Source organism: Gopherus evgoodei, chromosome 2 (genome assembly GCF_007399415.2).
Source record: "Gopherus evgoodei ecotype Sinaloan lineage chromosome 2, rGopEvg1_v1.p, whole genome shotgun sequence".
In the NCBI taxonomy this organism is placed as follows: domain Eukaryota; kingdom Metazoa; phylum Chordata; order Testudines; family Testudinidae; genus Gopherus; species Gopherus evgoodei.
This window is the reverse complement of record NC_044323.1, coordinates 206,646,384-206,672,544: the sequence shown is the minus strand read 5'-3', so window position 1 is coordinate 206,672,544 and position 26,161 is coordinate 206,646,384. Positions and strand designations below refer to the sequence as shown.

At 42.6% G+C, this 26,161-nt stretch overlaps 1 protein-coding gene across 5 annotated transcripts in view; it reads left to right on the top strand.

Moving 5' to 3' along the window:
* The window catches only part of MTCL1 (microtubule crosslinking factor 1), a 205,281-nt gene that overhangs the window by 15,567 nt on the left and 163,553 nt on the right, over positions 1–26,161 (top strand). For all 5 annotated transcript variants that reach the window (XM_030552782.1, XM_030552780.1, XM_030552779.1 and 2 more), the window contains exons 2-3: positions 11,324–11,548; positions 13,402–13,560. In XM_030552782.1, coding sequence (XP_030408642.1) covers positions 11,324–11,548; positions 13,402–13,560 — 384 coding nt within the window. The remainder of the gene's footprint in view (positions 1–11,323; positions 11,549–13,401; positions 13,561–26,161) is intronic.

The following is a 26,161-nucleotide window of genomic DNA, read 5'->3' as shown; positions in this document are numbered from 1 at the left end:
TAGACCTTAATAAAGGCATGGGTTGAATCCATCCGTCATTTCCAACACTCTCTCTCAACCAGACTGAATCTTCTTAAGTTTGGGAGCTATTAAGGTTCTGCTTCTTCTGTGCTTATGCTTTAACTTCGATGATGACAGACATGTTTTCTCTAGTGTGGCTTGATTAGTACATTAAAAAACCTGGGCCATTGTAGTTTCAACTGTAATTTCCACTTCTCTGAGTCTTTTCTCCATGTCTGTTGTGAGGATTGCAAATTGTCGCTCTTACTATTCACATCATCTAAGAGGCTTCAGATAGAATTCTTTCAAGTCATATAACCAAACCTTCAGGCTAGTCTCTCTGGTACTGTATTTATGCTTTGGGCGCTCCCCCTGAGAGGTCTGTCAGGCTGACGTGTCCAGTGTAAAAAGGAGGCATCTTTCTAGTTCTTGGCTGTGGGTGATTATTTAGATGTGTTTCAACACCTGGTTTTCACTGAGCATTGACTCTGATGTATGCTATTTTATAGTATATTATGATCAGATTAAACAAAAGGGAGCGCATGATCTGACACTCAATGCTTACACGTCTGCTCTCATTAGCAACAGACCCTGCCGTTTAACACTACCTGAAACACCTTTAGTGCCGGGCACCTTTAGAGAAGAATAAACTGTTATTGAACATTTTCTTCATTTAAAATGAACAAACATGCATCTCTTCCTCATAGGCATACCTGTCTTTTTGCCACTGAGTTTGTTTCCTTCATTAGGAGCAAGGTCAGACCTTTATTTTGGACAACAAAAGGGTAACCCCTTTCTCCATAAATTGAGTTGAGGTTCCCTGTCTCTCACATAGAATCTCCAAGTGCTATTGTGCAAAATCACATTCTGAATCCGCATCTGATGTTTGGATCTGACTTGATATTTCAGAGTAATAGAACTTTGACTTTGCACCAGCAGTTCCACTTTTTAGTATTTAAAACAGATTTTCCTGATTTTGTCACATGAAGATGTTCAATTTATTCCTTTTTGCTTGGCTGGAGAGTTGTGCATTGATACAAGCTCCAGAAAACATGAGTGGAACATTTCTAAGGCTGCTCAAGTAGCAGTGTCAGGGATAACAATATGTGCAGAATATAGCTATTTTCCCATAACATACTATGAAACCAACAAGTTCCTTGGGGTACATATTGGCAAAGGCTATTTTTTATTTTGTCTGTTTGCTTATTTAGTGCTGAATACTATATGAAGAACACCGTGAGAGTGAAGACTACTTTTCTTATTCCCTTATGTGGTCAGAAGTGTTTGAGTCAGGAAGGAATTTTCCTCCAGGGTAGATTGGCAGAGGCCCTGGGATTATTTGGCCTTCCTCTGCAGCGTGGGGCACGGGTCACTTTCTGGAGGATTCTCTGCACCTTACAGTCTTTAAACCATGATTTGAGGACTTCAGAGGCTCAGACATAAGTTAGGGGTTTGTTGCATGAGTGGATGAGTGAGATTCTTCAGCCTGCGTTGTGAATGAGGTCAGACTAGATGATCATATTGGTCCCTTCTGACCTTAAAGTCACTTACTCTATGACTCTATTGCAAAAAAAAAAATAAAATTGAAATCTGCACTCAAATGCCTTGTTGTACAACAGCTCCTTTGCCATCGAAAAGATTAAGAGGGTGGGTTCTAGTGCATTAAAAGGGTGATTTCTAGTTCATCCCCAATGTTATATTTGAAAGAAATGAAATCTTATGAATATATAAGAGTCCAGAGGCAGGTAAGTATAACAAATGATGCCAGGCTTGCAAACTAAGAGCTATGAGCAGAAAGGTTACGTGAATTTAACATGTATAGTCTACAGTAAAAACAAAGGGCAGAGATGAATGTCTGCAGAAATATAATTCACACCAGCTTGAGCAATTTTGCTGGGACTCATTAGGATGGAATGATTGAAGGAGGGGACTGGAGTCAACTGTCCAGCTAATAGTGGCCCCAGGATGAGATCTGGGTGACCATTGACAGGAGGTTCTAGGTCTGAGTCTAGAGACCAGTTGGTTGAGAATTTGAGACAGGGAAGAAGTCAAGAGTGGACTATTTGGAGGGTTTTAAGAAGCAGCAAAGTGGGCTCAATTTTTCTTAGCTTCACTGCTCAGTAAGGTCAAGTTCATCTGTCCATGTTTGTGAGCAGGCATAGTTTGATTTGGGGTTGACACATGTTATGCTGTAGGGGTATTGGGGACTTTGGTTTGACTGGGATAGTTGTTTCAACAGTTTGGGATTGTTAGTGGGATGAGAAGAGATTAACTTTCCAATTTGGATTGCAATTAGTAGTTTTTCATATGTGCATAATCCTTATAGCCATAATTATTTCAACCCCTTTATTGGATTATTTGCTTCTGGGATGCGGCCAGATTACCCAGATGCAAGTACTGGATTGGATGAGAAGGAAGTGTAACAGGTGCTAGAACTGTTATCTGTAGGCACTACTTGGGGTTCGTGCTTGAAGGATGGATCTTTGCTTTTGGCATGTGGAGTAAGGGCAAGGAGTTATAAACACTTCCCCATGAATTCTGCAGTGATGGATGCCATCCACTGCTGTGATATTGTGCTTTGGAATCTTTCATTTTAAATCAAATAATGTTTCTAACCCTTGTGGTTGTGAAGATAATTTAAAAATTGTGAACTGACTCTGCACCTAACCAGTATAGTCTTTCTGAGTCAGCGGGGAGCCTTAAACGATAGATCTGACATGTATGAATGTCCCATTCATCTTAATGTGTTGTTAACTCTGAAATCTAAAGATGCCAATTTCAAAGTCAACACTTAAGTACATTAGTAAATAACACATTACCAACCTGTCATCCTCATGTTCCAAAGACACAACTGTCCCCTAAGCTGCTGCTGAAAACTCCAGCTTCCCTCCCCCTTAAAAAAATTTAAAGTGCTGCTATGCATTATTTATACAGAAATGTGCAGCATAGTGAAAATGTGAGGACAACAAAAAAAACCTAAAAACCAAAACAAAATTTATTAAAATAGACAAGGCAAGGCTACTTCATTACATTTTTTATTTCATATTTCATTCATTAAAAAAGCTTCTTTTTAAACAAATATTCTTGCCAGTTTCATTTATGTTCGGTCTTCTACACCAGAATGCTATAGAAACCAGGGGACTTGCTACAATACTTTAGATTCAGTTTACCATGGAGTACACAGGGCCTGGATTATATGATATATAGTGTTTTGAAAGAATTCTGTTAAATTTGGTATGTGTAGGGTTTAGTTCATTGTTATAGTATGTTTTTTGTGGTTAAATTAATTGACTTGCAACTTAATGGTATGTCTTCACTGCAGAGTTAACTCACATTTTTTACACTCGAGTTACTCCTCCTGAGTTAGCCTAGCTTGAATGAGAGTAACCACACTGAAATAATATTTGAATTGCTGTGTCCACACTGGCACTGCACCCACTTGGGTTTTTCCCTAAGACTTCTGAGGGCATATCCTGTGATTCTTAATGCTGCAGTATGTTGAGCCATGCTATGAGTTCTTTCACAATGTATTGTATGAGAACTTGTCTGTCCTTTCTGAGCACCCAGGGAGGATTGTGGGAAGGCATTGGAGGACTGGAGGTAGTCAAGCCTGCATCCACACTGCAACATCGTTGTGCTAGCAGCTGATGAGTTGTGCGCACTCAAGCTTTAGCCTATATCCCTTGGTGGGCTAGCTAGTTTAAGTTGAAAAATCTCATGGTAAGGGTTTTTGTGTGTGAAAGAGAGTTGAGTTAGTGGCAACACTCAATTTATAACTCAAGTTAACTTTGCAGTGAAATAAGCCCTTGTTGGTAATAAAGTTAATCAAAGTTGGATGCATCTTCTTTTGGCCAGGATGTCGTAAAGAGAACAAGCATCCAATACTCATTTGTTAGCAAATATAAGATGGGAGATAACGAGCTTAAGGTGGAACAAGATAAATTTAGGTTAAATATAGGGAGAAATAAAACTACATATACAGTTGGGCCAACGGCCAACATAACATAAGAATGGCCATACTGGGTCAGACCAAAGGTCCATCCAGCCCAGTATCTGTCTACTGACAGTGGTCAATGCCAGATGCCCCAGTGAACTTAACAGGTAATGATCAAGTGATCTCTCTCCTGCCATCCATCTCCACCCTCTGACAAATGGAGGCTAGGGACACCATTCCTTACCCATCCTGGCTAATAGCCATTAATGGACTTAACCTCCATGAATTTATCTGGTTCTCTCTTAAACCCTGTTATAGTCCTACCTTTCACAACCTCCTCAGGCAAGGAGTTCCACAGGTTGACTGTGCGCTGTGTGAAGAAGAACTTGGGGGGAGGGATAGCTCTGTGGTTTGCACATTGGCCTGCTAAACCCAGGGTTGTGAGTTCAATCCTTGAAGGGGCCACTGAGGGATCTGGGGTAAAAAAAAAACAGCCTGGGGATTTGTCCTGCTTTGAGCAGGGTGTTGGACTAGCTGATTTCCTGAGGTCCCTTCCAACCATGATATACTATGAACTTTTATTTGTTTTAAACCTGCTGCCTATTAATTTCATTTGGTGGCCCCTAGTTCTTATATTATGGGAACAAGTAAATAATTTTTCCTTATTCACTTTCTCCACACCACTCATGATTTTATATATCTCTATCATGTCCCCCCTTAGTCTCCTCTTTTCCAAGCTGGAAAGTCCTAGCCTCTTTAATCTTTCCTTATATGAAGAGATTTTTTGAGATGAGGATACCACATCTGTATGCAGTATTCAGGATGTGGGTGTACCATGGATTCATATAAAGGTAATAAGATATTCTCTGTCTTATTCTCTATTCCTTTTTTAATGATTCCTAACATCCTGTTTGCTTGTTTGACTGCCACTGCACACTGAGTGGACGTCTTCAGAGAACTATCAACAATGACTCCAAGATCTCTTTCCTGATTAGTTGTAGTTAAATTAGCCCCCATCATATTGTAGTGTAGTTGGGGTTATTTTTTCCAATGTGAATTACTTTACATTTATCCACATTAAATTTCATTTGCCATTTTGTTGCCCAATCACTTAGTTTTGTGAGATCTTTTTGAAGTTCTTCACGGTCTGCTTTGGTCGTAACTATCTTGAGCAGTTTAATATCATCTGCAAACTTTGCCATATCACTGTTTACCCCTTTCTCCAGATCATTTATGAATAAGTTGAATAGGATTGGTCCTAGGACTGACCCTCGGGGAACACCGCTAGTTACCCCTCTCCATTCTGAAAATTTATCATTTATTCCTACCCTTTGTTCCCTGTCCTTTAACCAGTTCTCAATCCATGAAAGGAACTTCCTTCTTATCCCATGACAATTTAATTTACATAAGAGCCTTTGGTGAGGGACCTTGTCAAAGGCTTTCTGGAAATCTAAGTAAACTGTGTCCGCTGGAACCCCCTTGTCCACATGTTTGTTAACCCCTTCATAGAACTCTAATAGATTAATAAGACATGATTTCCGTTTACAGAAACCATGTTGACTTTTGCCCAACAATGGATGTTCTTCTATATGTCTGGCAATGTTATTATTTACTATTGTTTCAACTAATTTGCCCAGTACTGACATTAGATTTACCGGTCTGTAATTGCCAGGATTACCTCTAGAGCCCTTTTTAAATATTGGCTTTACATTAGCTATCTTCCAGTCACTGGGTACAGAAGCTGATTTAAAGGACACGTTACAAATCATAGTTAATAGTTCTGCAATTTCACATTTGAGTTCTTTCAGAACTCTTGGGTGAATGCCATCTGGGCCCGATGACTCGTTACTGTTAAGAGAAGTAAGGGTAATAAGCAGGAAGAACTGGAAGTGCTAATAAATAAATACAAGTATGACGTTGGCATCACTGAAACTTGGTGGGATAATACATATGATTGGAATGTTGGTGTGGATGGGTACAGCTTGCTCAGGAAGGATAGACGAAGAAAAAGGGAGGAGGTGTTGCCTTAAGTATTAAAAATGTACACCCTTGGACTGAGGTGGAGATGGACATAGAAAACGGAAGTGTTGAGAGTTTCTGGGTTAGGCTAAATGGGATAAGAAAACAAGGGTCATGTCATGCTAGGAGTCTACTACAGGCCACCTAACCAGGTGGAAGAGGTGGATGAGGCTGTTTTCAAACAACTAACAAAATCATCCAAAGGTCAAGATTTGGTGGTGATGGAGGACTTCAGCTATTCGATATATGTTGGGAAAATAACACAGCGGGGCACAGACCATCCAATAAGTTCTTGGATTGCATTGCAGACAACTTTTTATATCAGAAGGTTGAAAAAGCTACTGGGGGAAGCTGTTCTAGACTTGATTTTAACAAATAGGGAGGAACTCATTGAGAATTTGAAAGTAGAAGGCAGCTTGGGTGAAAGTGATCATGAAATCATAGAGTTCATAATTCTAAGGAAGGGTAGAAGGGAGTACACAGAATAGAGACAATGGATTTCAGGAAGGCGGATTTTGGTAAGCTCAGAGAGCTGATAGGTAAGGTCCCATGGGAATCAAAACTGAGGGGAAAAACAACTGAGAAGAGTTGGCAGTTTTTCAAAGGGACACTATTAAGGGCAAGCTATTCCACTGGGTAGGAGAGAGAGAAAATGTGGCAAAAGACCACCTTGGCTTAACCATGAGATCTTGCATGATCTAAAAAATAAAAAGGAGTCATATGAAAATGGAAACTAGGACAGATTACAACGGATGAATATAGGCAAACACAGGAATGCAGGGGCAAGATTAGAAAGGCAAAGGCACAAACTAGCTACCGGAATAAAGGGAAACAAGAAGAGTTTTTATTAATACATTAGAAGCAAGAGGAAGACCAAGGACAGGGTAGGCCCACTGCTCAGTGAGGAGGGAGAAACAGTAACAGGAAACTTGGAAATAGCAGAGATGCTTAACGCCTTCTTTGTTTTGGTCTTCACCGAGAAGTCTGAAGAAATGCCTAACATAGTGAATGCTAATGGGAAAGGGATAGGTTTAGAAGATAAAATAAAAAAGAACAAGTTAAAAATCACTTAGAAAAGTTAGATGCCTGCAAGTCACCAGGGCCTGATGAAATGCATCTTAGAATAATCAAGGAGCTAATAGAGGAGGTATCTGAGCCTCTAGCTATTATCGTTGGAAAACCAGGATAGATTCCAGAAGACTGGAAAAGGGTAAATATAGTGCCCATCTATAAAACGGGAAATAAAAACAACCCAGGAAACTACAGACCAGTTAGTTTAACTTCTGTGCCAGGGAAGATAATGGAGCAAGTAATTAAGGAAATCATCTGCAAACACTTGGAATGTGGTAAGGTGATAGGGAATAACCGGCATGGATATGTAAAGAACAAATCATGTCAAACAAATCTGATAGCTTTCGTTGATAGGATAATGAGTCTTGTGGATAAGGGAGAAGCGCTGGATGTGGTATACCTAGAATTTAGTAAGGCATTTGATACGGTCTCACATGATATTCTTATCAATAAACTAGGCAAATATGTCTTAGATGGAGCTACTATAAGGTGGGTGCATAACTAGCTGGATAATCATACTCAGAGAGTAGTTATTAATGGTTCCCAATTCTGCTGGAAAGGTATAACAAGTGGGGTTCTGCAAGGGGTCTGTTTTGGGACCAGCTCTGTTCAATATCTTCATCAATGACTTAGATATTGGCATAGAAAGTACGCTTATTAAGTTTGCAGATGATACCAAACTGGGAGGGATTGCAACTGCTTTGAATGATAGGGTCATTATTCAAAATGATCTGTACAAATTGGAGAAATAGTCTGAGGTAAACAGGATGAAGTTCAATAAAGACAAATGCAAAGTGCTCCACTTAGGAAGGAACAATCAGTTTCACACATACAGAATGGGAAGAGACTGTCTAGGAAGGAGTATGGCAGAAAGGGATCTAGGGGTTATAGTGGACCACAAGCTAAATATAAGTCAACAGTGTGATGCTGTTGCAAAAAAAAGAAACATGATTCTGGGATGCATTAACAGGTGTGTGTGAGCGAGATACGAGAAGTCATTCTTCCTCTCTACTCTGTGCTGGTTAGGCCTCAAGTGGAGTATTGTGTCCAGTTCTGGGCACTGCATTTCAAGAAAGATGTGGAGAAATTGGAGAGGGTCCAGAGAAGAACAACAAGAATGATTAAAGGTCTAGAGAACATGACATATGAAGGAAAGCTGAAAGAATTGGGTTTGTTTAGTTTGGAAAAGAGAAGACTGAGAGGGGACGTGATAGCAGTTTTCAGGTATCTAAAAGGATGTCAAAAGGAGGAGGGAGAAAACTTGTTCACCTTAGCCTCTGAGGATAGAACAAGATGCAACAGGCTTAAACTGCAGCAAGGGAGGTTTAGGCTGGACATTAGGAAAAAGTTCCCAACTGTCAAGGTGGTTAAACACTGGAATAATTTGCCGAGGGAAGTTGTGGAACCTGCATCTCTGGAGATATTTAAGAGTAGGTTAGATAAATGTCTATCAAGGATGGTCTAGACAGTATTTGGTCCTGCCATAAAGGCAGGGGACTGGTCTCGATGACCTCTTGAGGTCCCTCCCAGTCCTAGAATCTATGAATTTTCAATTAATTCCAAAACCTCCTCTAGTGACACTTCATTCTGTGACAATTCCTCAGATTTGTCACCTACAAAAGCCGACTCAAGTTTGGGAATCTCCCCAACATCCTCAGCCATGAAGACTGAAGCAAAGAACTCATTTAGTTTCTCTTCAATGACTTTATCGTCTTTAAGTGCTCCTTTTGTATCTCGATCATCCAGGGGCCCCACTGGCTGTTTAGCAGGCTTCCTGCTTCAGATGTACTTAAAAAACATTTTGTTATTACCTTTTGAGTTTTTGGCTAGCTGTTCTTCAAACTTCTTTTTGGCATTTCTTATTACATTTTTACACTTAATTTGGCAGTGTTTATGCTCCTTTCTGTTTCCCTCACTAGGATTTGACTTCCACTTTTTAAAAGATGCCTTTTTATCTCTCACTGCTTCTTTCACATGTTAAGCCACGGTGGCTCTTTTTTAGTTCTTTTACTGTGTTTTTTAATTTGAGGTCTACATTTAAATTGGGCCTCTATTATGGTGTCTTTGAAAAGTGTCCATGCAGCTTGCAGGGATTTCACTCTAGTCACTGTACCTTTTAATTTCTGTTTAACTGACCTCCTCATTCACAAGGGAAGTTGTGAAATCACTGTCATTGGATACAGTCAAGGCTAGATTAAACACACACCTATTAGAAGTGATTTAGAAATACATTCATCTTGCAGTGCTGCAGGCGACTGGCATAAAATGATGCATCCAGAGTGATTCATGACAAGTCTGTAAGTCCCACATCAGAGTTACCACATGTTAGGGTAACTTGATGACTTTCAGTTATGTTTGAGTTTAAAGGGACATTGCCAACTAGGCCAGTGTGTGGCTAGCTCGTGTAGGCATCTTGGGTTTAGTGGTGGAGGTGAAGACAAAGGACCTCTCACCTCTCTTTTCCAGCTCTAGGGCTGATCAGGATCCTGTTGAGAGTATGTTCCCTGCTCCTCCTTGTGTCTTGTGGGTATTAGGTAAATAAAAGGAGGGAGGGGATTGAAACATTGTGGGAAGGTTTGGGTCAGAACCTACCTTTCTACTTCTATTCTAATCTGCATTTGAAAGGGGGATATGTACACTCCTTTCACCTCTAAGAAAGATGTGAATACTATGATGTTTATATTACTGAAAAATAAACAATTTATACTGAAAAAAAATTGTGGAAATGTTTCCATTAACGTTAAGCTTTTTAAAAACAGCATACAGTTATCCTGGAACTAGAACATGCAAAATAAAAGGTGTTGAACACCAATTGTTATTGATGCTGTACAAATACATGTAGGGAGATTACAGTCTAAAACCTCGATCCAGCGAACACTTACGAACATGCTCAACTTTACACATGTGAGCAGTTCCATTGAAGTGAATAGTACTACCCATGTGTACAGTTAAGCTTGTGCAACAGTGTTTGCAGATGGGGCATAAGAAGACAAGTCACATAAGACGTGTGTGTATGTATAAAAAGAGTAGGAAGTGTAGGAACTGAAAACTTAGAAAGGGGAACAAGAAGGATATCATCTGCTTAGTTTGTGCATTTTTAGAAGCAAGAAATTTAATTATTAGCTAAAAGTAGGCAGGAGACAACTCTGAAGATACTGCAGGCATATTATGTAAGTTTTTTCCTGTGAATATTGCTAATACTGCCTGATTCTGTTGCTCTTTAAAATACATAACTATGTCTTTTTGATTTGGCTAATAATATACTGCAGCTGTATCAGTCGTTCTGGAGGATTTTATGATGGAAAACATCTCTTGTCCTTGCTCTTTGCCTTGGCATGAGTCCATTCTCATTTTTAACTTCATTAATAATAGAGCCATAGAGATCCCCTGAGCCACCATGTAGTAATTTAATGGCCTATACCCTGAGCTGGAAGGCCTATATAAGAGTTTTAACTCAAAAGCATCAATCACGCACAGATTAAATGAATGGGAATGATAGAGCTTATCCTCTTCCAGAAGCGGTTTACACTGCTGTAAACCTTAATATCTGACTTTAGCGGGCATGTTCTTCTCCTGGTACAATTTAGAATTGGGATAATTAAAAGATTTGAGGGAAGGCATGACCTGTTTACATTCATGTTGACACAGATATTTTTCTGCCCACGTAATTCTGGGATTGGCAAGTATGTCTGTGCACACACCCTGCATAAGTAGGGGGTGGGGGGGTTTCAACTGACTGGGAATTCAATGTGCATGCACTAAAAGACTTGGACATAATGCATTCTGATGTGGAACAGTTGATTATTTGGCTGTAAGTTGAAAAGTTCATGTTGCAAAGATTTATTAAAGTTATTAAAGCGGGAAAGAACATTTTATTTCTTCAAAGCACACTTCAAATCACACAGAGAAGTTCAGACGCTTAAGTAGGATTGCTATAATTCTGATGAAATAAACAATCAGCTAAGATAATGGCTAATTATTATGTAAATTTCATTTTAATTCATTAGGGGAAGGAAAGAATTATGATGTTATCGGTTTCAGGAGACAGATACACATCCTAGTAACCCTGGTCCATTCTTAATTACCATGGCAATTAAAACAAATAGAACAGACATTCATTAATGTAATTCAACATAACTATACTAGTAAGGGATAATATTGATATTCCTGTGACATCTGGAGCTGCATATTGGAATCTACATCACCTTTTTGATATTGTATCTTGACAAGCATGTTTCTTTTTTATTCTCTTGGATGAGATTTAGAGATACAATGGAGAGGTGTTTTTACTTTTCACAGGATGAATTGGATGAACTTCGGGCTGAAATGGAGGAGATGCGTGACAGTTATTTAGAGGAAGATGTTTATCAGCTGCAGGAACTCCGGAAAGAGCTGGACCGTGCAAACAAGAACTGCCGCATCCTGCAGTATCGTCTCAGGAAAGCAGAACAGAAAAGTTTGAAAGTTGCGCAGACAGGCCAAGTGGATGGAGAGCTCATTAGAAGTTTGGAGCAAGATTTAAAGGTGGGTAAGGTACTTGTATGGAATATATTCATAGCAAAAAGTGAAAGGACACAATCTTAGTCTCTGGTCAAAATAATAGATATAAAAGTAACATAGAACAGTTATTTGTATTTCTCAAAATATCAGACCCAGTGTCCTTATTTCTTGGCAGACAGCAAATGTGCAACTTAATGTCATGAAAAAGGGACTTAACTAAATGAAAACTATACACAAATTCAAATGAAGGGAACACAATTAAGTTATATTTATAGCTTCTTCACCTTTGCCTTATTGTGTCAATTGGGGTTGGCGGCTGTTGTTGTTCATCTCCAAGTGTTATTGTCAAGAGCATCTTCCAAGCTGACATCAATCTCCTTCATGTTCTTCTTCAGAGTCTCAAACTACCTTTTTCTGGGTCTCTCTCATGTCTTTGTCCCATAATTAATAGCTCTTGTCCTCTCTGGCCAACATATCCCAGATCTCTTCATCTGAAGTGACCCAGCCATCTGGGTCAATGCTCCCTCAGCTGCATGTGGCCAGAATACAATAGCCTTTGCCCATTTTTTACCGCCATCAGGTGAAGCAGTTGCACGCTGCTTCCAGTTGATGCCCTAGTATTGTACTGATATATTCCCTGAAAATGAAGACCATAGAGCATGTGTCACTGGCACAACTTTTACAAAGCACCTGGCCGGGCCTGCTGTTCTTGGTTTGAAATTGAAGTTCCTTCTCCTAGATGGACTGGCTGCCACAGCTAACCAGCCCCACCTGCCCAGAGCAATCTGGCTATAAAGTGCCAAACACCCTCACCTTTTACACTCCGACTTCCAGTTAGGAACTTCTCTGCCATGAGAAGGCAAGTGGTAAGAGTTTAGCAGTCAGCGGCTTTGTATTGTGCCAGCTGCATGAGGCATTCTAGGGAGTGAGAACTGATCTTCAAACCCATCTCAGCCATAATAGTTCTTTAGGAGTTATGTTCATAGATTCTTGTAAAAAGGATTTTCTTTCTTTATTACCAAAAATCTTAGAATACTGTATCTAAATTTTAAAAATTTAATATATTTTCATCATTTATGCTGTTTATTTCCCTTTTTTGCATTTCACTTAGTTTGGAAAATTGAAAATAGACTAATTAAAATCATGTTTCCTTTTAGTCAGTTCCAGTTCATGGTGATCATCCATTAGCAGTTTGGTACAATGTTTGGGTTGCAGACACTGTTGAAAAATACCATTCCTATAAAAATAAACAGTTTATATTGAAATAATTTTGTGGAAATGTTTCCATTTACATTAAGCTTTGTAAAAACAGCATACAGTTATCCTGGAACTAGAACGTGCAAAACAGAAAGCTTCCTGCAGCTGCTATTGTATTGCAGTTCAAAATCAGCTTCACTTTTCTAAATATGTTTGGGGAAAATATTCATCCCTTTCCCATGTTAAGTTGAACCTAGCAAACATGTGTAGTCTTTATTTTTTGGTTTTCTTATCACTTTCACCTAGTATTGACTGTTGTTGATGCAGCAAGACCTGGTAGATGAGGCTGTCACACAGGTGCTGTTTTGATCAAAATACTGATCTGTCAATTTTAACAGTATAGCTCCTGCATTTTTTTTAATTATTATCATGCTATCCCTAGGGTTTCAGAGCTTGATGTGACAAGGAAAACGCTTTGATAACTCTAAAGTTCCCATCTTCATTTTCTCCACTGGAAACGTGAATGTAAATGAATGTAAAGAACTTTGGTTTGAGTATTCAAAACTGGGTCTAATAATTTAAAATGAAGATCCCTTGATTATCCAAGATTGTAATTTGTATATATATTGCATGTTCAGGTAGTTAGACTTTATACGTGATGTTTATGCCATTCTAACTAGGTAGCCAAAGATGTATCTGTCAGACTGCACCATGAACTGGAGAGTGTGGAGGAGAAACGTGTTAAAGCAGAAGATGAGAATGAAATCCTTCGGCAGCAGATCATTGAGGTGGAAATAGCCAAACAGGCACTGCAGAATGAGGTGGACAGGTTGAAAGAGGTAAGCGCTAGCCAGGAAAATCATGCCAAACCATGTTCTTGGTTTAAACAGAAAGCTTGTTATCAAAGCATCTTAGAATATTTCAGAAACAAAGAATATTATAATACCTGCTGCCATTGGAATTGCTGATACAATTGGCACTGATAATCATCTGCAAAATCTTTTTACATGCCCAGCGGTGTTCATAATTTAGAAACCATTGTGAAGCCATCAACTATTTTTTATCCAGTGCCCATCACTGTGCGTATATCCCATTTTATACACTATGGACTAGATCAGGGATTGGCCTCCTTTGGCATGTGGCCCATCAGGGAAATCCGCTGCCGGGCTGGGACGGTTTGTTTACCTGCCACGTCTGCAGGTTCGGCTGATCACAGCTCCCAGTGACTGCAGTTCACTGTTCCAGGCCAATGGGGGCTGCAGGCGCTGGCGTGGGCCAAGGGATATGCTGGCTGCTGCTTTCTGCAGCCCCCATTGGCCTGGAAGAGTGAACTGCAGCCAGTGGGAGCTGCGATCAGCCAAACCTGCGGATGCTGCAGGTAAACAAACCGTCTCAGCCTGCCAGCGGATTTCCTTGACAGGCTGCATGCCAAAGGTTGCTGATCCCTGGACTAGATCCTGCATGCCTCAGTTTTTATTCAGGCAAAACTCCCAGTGACTTCAGTATGATATTATAAGATCTGGAAATTTTGCTTACATTAGGATTGAGTAATTCTTACAAGATTTGTTCCTGAAAGGTTAATTTAGATTTACAGAGTAAATCTTGGCTTACCTTACTTGCTGACATCAGCAGAGCAAGGCAGGTAGGAATTGGTTTGTAATGCACAAAAGCCATTGAATTGAGAAACAGAAATGCCGTGTGTTAGGAAAAGGAATAATTTTTATTGTACTTGACACACATTCATAATGGATAAAATGATGCTGCTTGGAAGGAAGTGAGGTGAGGGATGGAGGACACAATAAAGGAAGATGAAAGACCAAATATGGCCGATATCCTGATCTATAGTAGCATCTCTTTTCTTGTCACAGTACAGCATGTTGGTAGCCCATTGTCTCTGGTCGTTCTTAACCCAGATTGAGATAGAACATTTAAACATAATGAGGTAAGGCATTTATCCTCTGAGCTGTGGACAGATTTAGAGACCTGGTGTAATTATGTGTTTATTTTAATCTTGCAAACAGTGCACAAAGCCTGATTCATTTGTATAAGGTTGACAAACCATATTTAATTTCTGTGTGCATTTGGGTTGTGCAGAGAATGAGTTCACTGCAACAATTTTGGAGCTTACTATACATAAAGTGGCAGATCCTCAGCTGGTGTCAACTTCAGTGGAGCTATGTCAGTTTATACCAGCTGAGGATTTGCCCCAAAAGGACAGTCTGGCTGACGCCTTAGTTATAGAGGGTTTTGTTTATTTGTTTTTTTACTTTAAGCTGTTTGCAGATGTTGTGCTTATAGGGCATCATAATTTGCTAAAAGAAATGGCAAGCGCATGCCATACAAAAAAAACCCTGCCATCCGCTGTACAAGCTAATTTTTATAACTGGGTGTGCATTGTTCTAATGCACTGGTTATCAAACTGCAATCCACAGAGCCTCCTGCCTGGTGGTCTTTAAGAGGAGGTATTTTGAGAACCAAGGTATGGCTGATCAGAGCAATGGGAGACCATATGGTCCAACAAAGGAAAATTCACTAGGGAAAGGATTGAACAACAGGATTCAGTCAAGCAGAGGACCTGTTAGGGAAGAGGTAGGGCATAAGCCAGAGTCATTTATTGAAAATGTACCAAACATTTGTATGTATTGAGTGCTAGAGGTTCACTTGGCACCGAAAATGAAGATGGCATGGTTCCTGCCCTAAAGAGCTTACAACCAAATAAATGGAAAATGTCATTTCTCTTCAGCATTATTTGATAGAGACAAAGCTGTAAAAGAATATAGTGTAGACATGTTGGTAGGAAAGTTAGTCCATTGGTGATCAGTAGAAAAGCCAGTCTAAAAGCTGTTCAGAAAATCCTTCATCTTTTGTATACTGTAGTGTTCTTGGAGGTCTTTGCAAGGTGTGATGATGGCCTCAGAACCAGGAAGCTGTATAACTATCTCTGTCGTCCTTTTAATAAATAAATAAACAAGGCTTCTGTTCAGATTGCTGTGATCCACCATGCCACTTTTAAATGTTTTAATCTGGAAGGAGGGGAGAAGAATGTGTTTCCTGCTCAAGATGAGGCAGTAATTCATACTGAGAAACAAACTCTGGTCCCTCTCACCTGGCCATAGCACGCCCTTAACAAGAGAAACGATGCTCAGTAGCTGTGCAGATGGGAGGGCAGGGCTAGTGCAAGGATATTTTGCGCCCTAGGCGAAACTTCCACCTTGCGCCCTCCCCCCCCTTGCACATTGGTTCATTGAGGGGCAAATCCTAATGATCCTTTATAGACCCCAGGGGCCAGCCTGCCCAGGGGCTGCTCCCCAGACCAGGTTCCCCCCTCCTCGCCCCCTGAACTCCCCTGGAGGGTGTACATGACCCCCCATGAGCCCTCCCCTCCCCACCCCACCCTGGTAGCCCCGCCCCAAGTCCACTTACTGGCTTTGCCAGGCTTGGGCCACTGCAGCAGCTCGGCAGGGAGGCGCCACCTTCCAGAGGCACTGGAGAGCCAGAGCATCTCGCTTGCAAAGGCAGCGAGCCCCAGGCATGGAGGAGCTGGCGCGGTGCAGGGGGACAGCAGCCCTGCAAAGACGGCGGCGCCGCTAGCAGGGAGCAGCCACGTCCCCCGCCCCTCCTGCCCAAGCTGTGGCCTGACACCCCCTCCCCAGGGGGCTCATGCAGACTGTAGCGCATGCATGCAGGTGCCAGCCCCCATATGCCTCCTGTCTCCCTCCTCGCCAAGCATTACCATATTTCAACAATCAAAAAAGAGGATGTGGGAGATCCCCGCCCTAGCCCCGCCCCACCTCATCCACTCCCTCTGACTTCTCACCCCCTGACTGCCCCCCTCAAAATTCCCAACCTCCCCCCACTTCTTGTCCCCTGACTATCCCCTCCTGGGATGCCTGACTGCCCCCTCCTGGGACCCTTGCCCCTAATTGCCCCCCAGAACTCCACCCCCTACCTAAGCCTCCCTGTTCCTTGTCCCCTGACTGCCTGCTCCTGAGACACCCCCTACCCCTAACTGCCCCCCTAGAACCCTACCCCCTACCTTTCCCCTGACTGCTCCGACTCTTATCCACACCCCCAGCCCCAGACAGATCCCTGGGACTCCCATGCCCCATCCAACCACTCCGCAGCCCCCGACAGCCACCCCCCTGTCAGAACTCCTGACCCATCTAACCCCCCTGCTCCATGTCCCCTGACTGCTCTGATCTCTCTCCACACCCCTACCCCCTGACAGCCCCCCCCAGAACTCGTGACCCATCCCCTCCCCCTGCTCCCTAACTGCCCTCTGGGACTCCCCTTACCATGCCCATGATGGTCAGATGCTGGCTCCATGTGGAGGCAAAACATGCTGCCGGACTGCCACACGCACAGCCCCTCGCCTGCAAAGTGCTGAGGCAGCGGCGATTCATACTTCTGGGAGCCGCAGAACCCGAGCACAGTGTGGGGGGGGGAGATCCGGGGGGCACACGGGGGCTACTGTCCACATGCATCTGGTGCAGCCTGCAGGAGCCTGGGGGGGGCACCCCCCTGCGCTGTGTTAGCTCCTCCATGGCTGGGGCTCGCCTCCCCCACAAGCCGACGCTCTGGCTCTGCGGTGCCTCCGGAAGGCGGCTCCTCCCTGCACCACTTTTTGGCCCTCAGCCATTTGGCGCCCTAGGCGACCACCTAGTTCGCCTAGTGGTTGCACCAGCCCTGTGGGAGGGAGATAGGATTTGGAGACTCTGCACTACATTCCGCAGAGCTCTGCATTGTAAGAGCAACCTGCAACCAAGTGCAGAGGGAGAGGAGGAGTGGCAAAGTAGGGTGTCAGGGAATGGGCAATCAATCTACAGTTATGTGGGATAGGATGGATGTGCACTGCCTGTGAGGATTGTTACAGCCCTATGGTTGCAGTAGTGGCTGTAATGTGCCTTTGTGACTATTATACAGGATGGAGAGTAGGACTACTCCTTCCTCCCAGCCTCTGACAGAGGTTTCCATTGTGTAGCCTGTCCCTTGTGCCTATGTCCTGGGATCTAGGATTTGGCCTTTATGGTTGGATAGTAGTTGGGATAATGTTGTAGATAAAATTATATATATAAAAACTTACAATAAAAGAATGTTGAAGATGTGAAGACCAGCTCTCATAAGTTAGGAAATGCCAGAATTAAGGCTTCCTGTACAACCATAATGTGGCCCCCTTGTGCAACTATAATTTGACCCTCTTGGTGCTTGTGCATTATGATACAGTCTTTTAAAATACATGATTACAAACTGTTTTTTTCCAAAGGACCCATGCATCATTCAAAGCATAGGTTGGATGGTGCTCACTGAGTGGGTAGTTAATGTACAAAAATTTGATTATCAGCTCTTCAGTCTAGCAGACAAAGATATAACAAGATTCAATGTCTGGAAGCTGAAGCTAGACAAATTCAGACTGGAAATAAGGTGAAAAAAATGTAACAGTGAGGGTAATTAACTGTTGGAACAATTTACCAAAGGTCATGGTGGATTCTTCATCACTGGCAATTGTTAAATCAAGACTGCATGTTTTTCTAAAAGATCTACTCTAGTTCAAACAGGAATTAATTCAGGGAAGTCCTATGGCCTGTGTTATACAGAAAGTCTGACTTGATGATCACAGTGGTCCCTTCTGGCTTTATAATCTATGAATTTCTCTTTATCCTCATCATTCAACATGTGACTCCATGCATTATTTACTGCACACCATCCAAACATTGAACCGAAGAGAATTATTGATTTCTTCTTGGGTTTTCTTATGGTGCTCTCTCAACATAGTATCCAAGTGCTTCACAAACATTAATGAATTTATCTTCACAGTGCCCTTGCCCTTGTGAGATTAAGTAATATTATCCCAGGTTTAGCGATGAGGAACTGATGCACAGACCTGTCAAAAGTATCAACTCCTTTTGGGTCCCATATCTGAGATGCCTAGGACCTGATTATTTCAGAATTCTTAGCATTTTATAGCACTTTATATATTCAGAGCAGAGCTCCCTTGAGCTGAGCTGCAGCTATCAGTGCTCAGCACTTCAGCAAATCAGACCCCAGTTGTCTCAATTTGGGTACCCAAAAAATTAAGGAAATGTGAGTTTATACAATTTGCCCAGCATCAGATAGGTGCTAGAGGCAGGGATAGAATTCAACTTTCTAGGGCAGCATTCAGCTGTCTTAACCATGAAACCCTCCTTTCTCTTCCTGCAATACCCTGCCTCATTCACTACACACCTTCCAGTTTCTGCAGCAAATGAAGCTGGGGTCTTACAAACAACAGCCTCCTTCACTACACAATCCTGATACATCCACTCTGGGGATGAATCCTGTGGGCTAAATGAGGCAGCGATCCTGTGAGAGAAATAGTATGTGATCATGTAAGTAAAGACTGCATCATAATGTGTGTTCACAGGGAGGCTGAAGTAAGGTTGCACAGGAAACCTCTAATTCAGTCATTTCCTAACCTTTGAGTGCCTGACTTTGCAACCTTTATGTTCTTTTAACATTTGTGTGTGTGTAATTTTCTAAGATTTTTTTTAAGTTTACAAATTGAGAACACAAATTCCATTATGTGGTACCATAATGACCCCCCACTCCCACCCCTCATGGGTCCGCATCAGTGCTGGAATCTTTTGAGCCTCATTCTTGGAAATGACTGAACCATTTTAGCTGAAACTAAGAAAAACTACATAAACTCAGCCTGAGACAGTCACCCATTATGGAAAATTTCAACCTGAGTGGTTTATGTTTGGCAAAATTATAACCAATGAAAACAGTCCTTTTAATGGAAAGCATCAGGCAATCTTAGCTTTAAGTGACAGTACTTGTGCTCGATACAATATGGTTCAGAATAATCCATTCTCCAAACTTCAGTAGCTGCCTAGAAATGGCAATGAACCACCCCCGCTCCACGTTGCACAAAAGTATTGAAAATGCAGCAGCATAGAGCCTGCTTCTTTTCCCTGAGAGGAGAATAGATTGCGTCTCTTATTTGCAGCTGCTAAATGTATATTTTGATGTATTCTTTGTGCTTAGAGTTTTCAGCCAGCAAAGAGAAAAAGACAGACAGTGACATGGCAGGGTTCAAGTTGCTTGAAAAGGGTAGCCCTGCTGAAAAAGACAAAGAATGGGGAGGATTAGGAATGAGGTAGCAGCTGCAGAAAGATTTGACATGAATGTTATAAAACGGTTTAGCAAGAAATGAATGAGATTGTGTAACCAGGGAGAAAGGGGGATTTATTTTCTGTAGAAAAGCCGTATCGAGCAGCTGATAACCTTCCTCTGTTATCACTGAAGGCATAAAAGCTGTGGGGAAGAGCAATCTGAGATTGTCACTTTCTCTGTCATTGGGAGCTGTGACATAACTGACTTCTCCTAGTTCCCCCTGTCCTGCACAGGCTTTCTGAGCTAATTCAAAGAAAAAATCATTTGCATTTAGAATCCTTCCAGTTGAGTTACAATCCTTTCCCTCAGCAGGCATGAATGGTCTTCTCCAGATTTCTTTATTCAGGAAATCACTTCCAGTTATTGGAGGGCCTTTATTGTAACTTAGGCTTGTTATCGTTCTCCGGAAGGAAAGCACAGGTAGAATGGGAAAGCGAGAGAGTGAGAGGAGACAGGTCCTGTTCATTTTCATCTGAGGGGATGGAGAAATGAAAGTCTGGGGACCAGCAGTACTCTTATTAGGGTGCATGAATTTAGATGAAAACTAAAGCATACTGTAAATGAGGTTCCGCAGGATACTGCAAACTCTTTAGGACAATTGTGTCTCCCAACACTCTTTATTCGGGAAGATCACATGGTAATAGAGATACTCTCATGTACCCATCCCAGCCCTCAGCCCCACCATACCCCTCCACTGCTTGGCTCTTAGAAAGTTCTTACTACAAAATACCACATAGGGCTCGAACAACCGCAGCTCAAGAACTGTTACTTTAAAGTAAAAGTTAATTTTCTGTTGTGGTTGAAATATTGTTCTGTTTAACAAAATGGAAGGCTGTATTAAGACACTAATAAAAATAGAAGTGATGGGTCACTGAACTGGCTTTATCCTATGCTGTTTAGAGCTAAATTCCAACCAGAGAGACACATGCACAACTCCCTTTGAAGGCAGTGGAAGTAGAAAAGATGTGTCTGAGAGAAGAATTTAGCTTTATTTACATGATATGGTAAAACAAGCTGAAGGTTACTTTTCAGGGCTGTGCACAGGGAGTTATCCTCAGGGTCCAGACCAACTGCTGGTTGCTCCTTGACTAACTGCTGCTAGGCAACAAATGAGCCCAGTTCTGCTGCCTTGGAACTGACAGAGTAGCCACAGCCCCTGATTGGCTGCTGATAAGCCTGGCCCCCACAACAAATAAGCGGCTCCTCAGTGTGTACCATGCCCACACCTGCATTTGCCCTTGTTTCAGGCTCAGAAATATACAAGGTCTGAGGTAAAGATGGATCAGGCTTCAATTCTTTTGGCGCAGTTGGCAGAATTTACTCCTCTAATGTATCATTTGGAGAACACATATCCTATAATCTATTAAGCTAAGACTCTATGCTTACATGGTTAAGGTAGCGTTTGACAGTCTTCAATCACTTCTCTAGTGAAGCTAGAGGATGGATTCTCATAGCTTCTTGATTCTTTGTATCAAAAGCAATTATATTTTTTTCATGCACCTTTTGTTTCTGTTAGCTAGCACCAGGTTTGAATTGTTGGAATTGGTTGGGCACCAGTGCAAGAAGAGGGGAGAGAGAACCAGTAAAGCACAGAGTCAAGTAACACTTAAAAAGCATAGCAAAGTTATCCTGTTGATATGGTAATCCTATTCAGGGGTTACCAACCATAAGAGCTATAGTAGTGAAGTCTTCTGCAATGATTAATGAAGAAATTGAGAGGCAAAATGTTCTCCTGTAGTGCAATTTTGACGTGTCTGACTTTTTTTTCCCTTGGAAAAATAATGAACCAGAAGACTCCAATATCAGCCAGTAAATACATTCTGATCATGCACATCATTCTAGGTATTTCTTACTACAGTCCATGTTTGGCAGCAGTCATTTGATTGTGTTTACAAGCCCCAGTGCCACCATTTGAGTATAATATTCTGCGAATGATTAATTAACAATGCCTCTGCTGATCATAGTCTAGCTTTTTAAAACATGCCTGCAAACCTAATCCCATGGTATTGAAACTGGGCACAGCCTCCAAAGAACACTGTCTGTCTTCCTATAAATCAGACTGTCCGCAGCCTCACTCCTTGAGGCTTTTATAGACCTCAGCTGACCTTTACATGTAGATAATGTTACTGTTTGGGATGATGACATTCACAGTGGGAAAGTGATCTACCGCAGCTGCAGATTTGCCCAAATGCCAGTTAGTTACAATGAAACTTGCCTAATAAATTAGCTGAGATTTGGCAAATGCCAGATTGTAGGCACTTTTGTTTTAAATTTTTTTGAAGCCTTTTGGTATGAAAACTAGTGCAGATCTAACCCCTCGAAAGTTCACAGCGTGCATCCATTTCCCTTTCTTCCATCCCTCTGCCAAATACACCCCCTGCCCCCCCAAAAAAACCCAAACAAACCTCAAACATTTTCTATATCATATGTGCTGTGGACTCTGCCACCGTGGTGCAAGCTGTGGTCAAGGTATCATCCTGAATATTAAGTTTTTTATTGTGAAATTCCTTTGGGGTTAACTCTGTGATGAGGCTTAACCCCCATCACCTGCAAGACTAGTGAATGCACTCGGTTAGCCATGCTCTGCACCTGGGGAGGTGAGTACCTAATTGGCTCCTGCCAGAGTGGGCAGAGCTAAGCCATTATAAGTAGACTGAAAGAGGTCAGTTGAGGGGCCAGACTGTGGGGGAGACAGGTCTCTCTGGCTGAGAGAAGCCCAGGGTTAGGGTAAAAGACAGAAATCACAGGGACAGTGTGTAACAGAGGCAGCATAGGCTCCTGCGAGAGAAGCCACAAAATAGGGATTTTGCAAGTACAAGAAGAGAACTTCAGTAGTCTAAGGGAGCAGAAGAATTATCCATATTTAGTTGGACTTGTTGGTAATACCCCAGATGGGGGGCCGAACTTTGTGATTTGGCCGAAGGGGCTGAGCTACAGAAGATCTGGAGTCAGCAGCAGGCAGCCAGCAGGAGGCACTGAAGTAGAAAATAGTGGCAACATCCCGCACTGACGCAAGTGGGCACTTGAAAGGTGAGTGAGCCCTACCACATATTGGTACTAGCATGGGACTGTGGAGACTCACCTCCGAGGAAGGAGGGAGATATCAACGCCCTTAAAGGTGAGGGGCAGACAGACAGACTAAATCTCTTTTTTTTTTCTTCTTCTTTCCTGTGGGGAACCTAGAGGCTGTAATCCGCATGCTGGCCGCCCAGCACAAGCAGACGCGTGCCTTTTGTTGCATCTATTTCAAGGACAGCAACATCAGCAAGAGGCTCAACAGGCTCGGCAAGAACATTTCCTGTCATGCCTAGAGAAATGGACCCCAGGGTCTTGGGTAGTTTCTGATGAAGAAAATTCTGCCAGAGCAGTATCCGGTCTAGCAAAATTAGGCTCAGGTGGTGACCCAGAGGCATTTTGCACAGTTTCGAGGGGGTAGTGACCGCAGCAGGATGGATTGAATCCTCTTGGGCAGCTCAAGAGGCCCTGTTCCTCTTGAGAGAAGCTCAAGTGGCCTGCCAAGCTTTGTCTGATGAGCAGGGGCAGTTCCATAGAAATGTAAAAGATGCCATTTTGCATAGGCTGGGACTGAGCCTGTCCCCTGAGGGGTGTGCCATAATGTGGCAGCGCAGAATTTACAGGATTTGGCAACATTGGCTGCTATCCAGTGCAAACTCCTTAGCTAAAGTGGTGGACCTTGTAATCTTAGAACAATTCCTAATACCTGCTGGAGCCCAGAACTAGGTCAGGATGTTTTAACCAACTTCTACTGATGAGGCTGTGGAGAGGGCGGAAGCCTGCATGGAAGGGGATAACACTGAACCCCCTGGTTGGGGCTTAGTTCCAGGGGACTGTTCGAGCAAGGAAGGTGACTGAGAACTCTGACCCTGGGATGGCATGGAGCACACATGGGGGGAGAAGTTCTTAGGCAATCTGGTATATAAGAAACCGAAAGAGGTTGTGGTGCCTTAGTCATCACAAGGTGCCTCGGACAGGCAGCTGAGTGGGTAAGGAGAACACAGTTGTGTATTTCTGGTGTGGCCAACTGAGTAATAAAATACTTCCCACACATGAAGTGCTGCTGTTTGGATTGCTACTACAGCCCAGTCTATTCTCTCAGTACGGAGTGCACTCCAGTGTACCTAATAAGTGCTAAAGAGGCTGGCTCTGAAATGAGAAGACTGATTGGCTCCGGATGGGGGCAAATGCTAGTTTGGGAGATTAATTTCTTGACTGAAAATAGTCTGGTGCATGTTTCATGTCGGCATGGAGAGACACGAGTCTACCTGACAGCGGAAGTAGAGAGAGATATATAAGTCAGAGGAACAAACTGAGGGTTGGTGCAATAAAAGACCTCCTTTGGCCCAAAAGGCAGAAGCTGGCCTAATTTCCCAGCACTATTACAAGACAAAGTACTGAATGGATGAGTTGACCATAAGGTGACTGTCCCCCAAACATGGTCTGTTGGATAAGGTGGCCCAGAGTGCATGGACACAGCAGACTGGGAGAAGTTAGTCAAGAGAGGCGAACAAGAAATGCCAGGTCAGTTACAGGCCATGGAGACACAGTCACAGAAGGCAAACCAAGAGCTGGAGGAGATGAAAGCCTCATGATAGGAGATAATAGAGGAGGCCACAAAACAAGAGCATGACCTGGTTCTGACAATGCTAGACTTGGTGTTGAAAAGAATTTTTGGCAGCAATTCGAACAGGAGCTAGCCGCCCTGTGAATCCTGGAAACACCTGACAAGGGCACCTTGGCTTCTAGAAGCCAAGAGCAGGTCCCTGCCAAGAGGAAGCTAATTGGGTGAGTTCATGGGGAATGAACATCCTAAGTGTGGAGATGGGAGAAGCTACCTTGATCATGGACCCTGATCCACCACCTCAAGGGTGAGGAGGACACACCATCTGTGGAGATTATGCAGATCTGGGAACTTCGAGAGAGATTAACTGCTGCAGAGGAGGCCCTTCAAATACACATCCAAGAGAGAGGATATTGGAAGGAATGTTATAAGAAATTCTTTGTTCACCCGAGTACATGATGTAGAGGAAGAGGTGGCGTGGCTACAGGGTCCCATACAGTGAAGGGGAAAGAATACTCTGAGGGCTTCTGCCTTGAGAGAAAGTGCGTGTATGTGTATGTACGTGTGAGAGAGAGAGAGAGAGATGGGGCTTAACACTCATCATGTGCAAGGCTAGTGAATGCACCCAATCTATTCTGCTCTGCACCAGGGGAGGTGAGTGACTAATTGGCTCCTGGCCAGAGATGGTGGAGCTAAGCCATTATAAGTAGACTGAAGGAACTCAGTAGAGGCAGAGACTGCAGAAGAGACAGGTTTACCTGGCTGAGAGAAGCCCAGGGCTAGGGTAACAGAGAGATAACAGGGTAGCACAGGCTCCTTTGAAGGAAACCTTGAGATAGGGTTTTGCAAGGACAAGGAGAGGACTTCAGTAGTCCAAAGGGGAAGAAGAATTATCCAGATTCATTGGGAATTTTTCATGATACTCCAGAAGGGGTTTGAACTCTGTGACTTGGCCAAAGGGCTGAGCCACAGAAAATCTGGAGTCAGAGGAAGGCAGACAGCAGAAGGCGCTGAAGTTGAAGATATAGGTAACATCCCACACTAATGCAAGGGAGTGCTCAAGGGGGAGTGATTGAACCCAACATAACTGTGACTCTTTTCCCCTAGACTTGCAAAGTGGTACATGAAAGTTTACTCTAGAGACTCCCTATTAAAGCCCAGGGCACGAGCTAACAAATCCCCGTGTGCTGTTGTAGAAAAGCATGGGCAGCACTGCAGAATTCTACTTGCTCTTTCACTTGGGATGTGGGGAGAAATGTTTTATATATTTGCTTTTTCATCTTCATCCTCTTCGTGGCCTGAGTAAGACTTTGTGCCTAGTAAATTTTAATGATGGTTTTATATGTTAGTTCTATGTTGGCAACATAAAAGTCTTTTTTTATATGGAACTTCTTTAGCTGGGCAGGTATTTACTATATCTTTAGAATAATTGTGAATGTCCTTTGCTTTCTCACTCTCTGGTGAACAACTCCTGACTAACTTCTAGTTTGTATAGTCCTGTAAAGGGATTGTCACAGAGTGGTTTTTCTTACATTGATACAGAAGCAAAGGAACTTACCAAAGCTGACAAGCACTTGAGGTTGCATTGCTGCATGCAGATGTAATTTTCACCCCTTTCCAGATTTGCCTATTTCACCTGAGGGGAGTCTGTTGCCTACTCTCCCTCAGGCTTTCCTTCTGAGGACAGTAATTATAATTTCTGCTTGGTG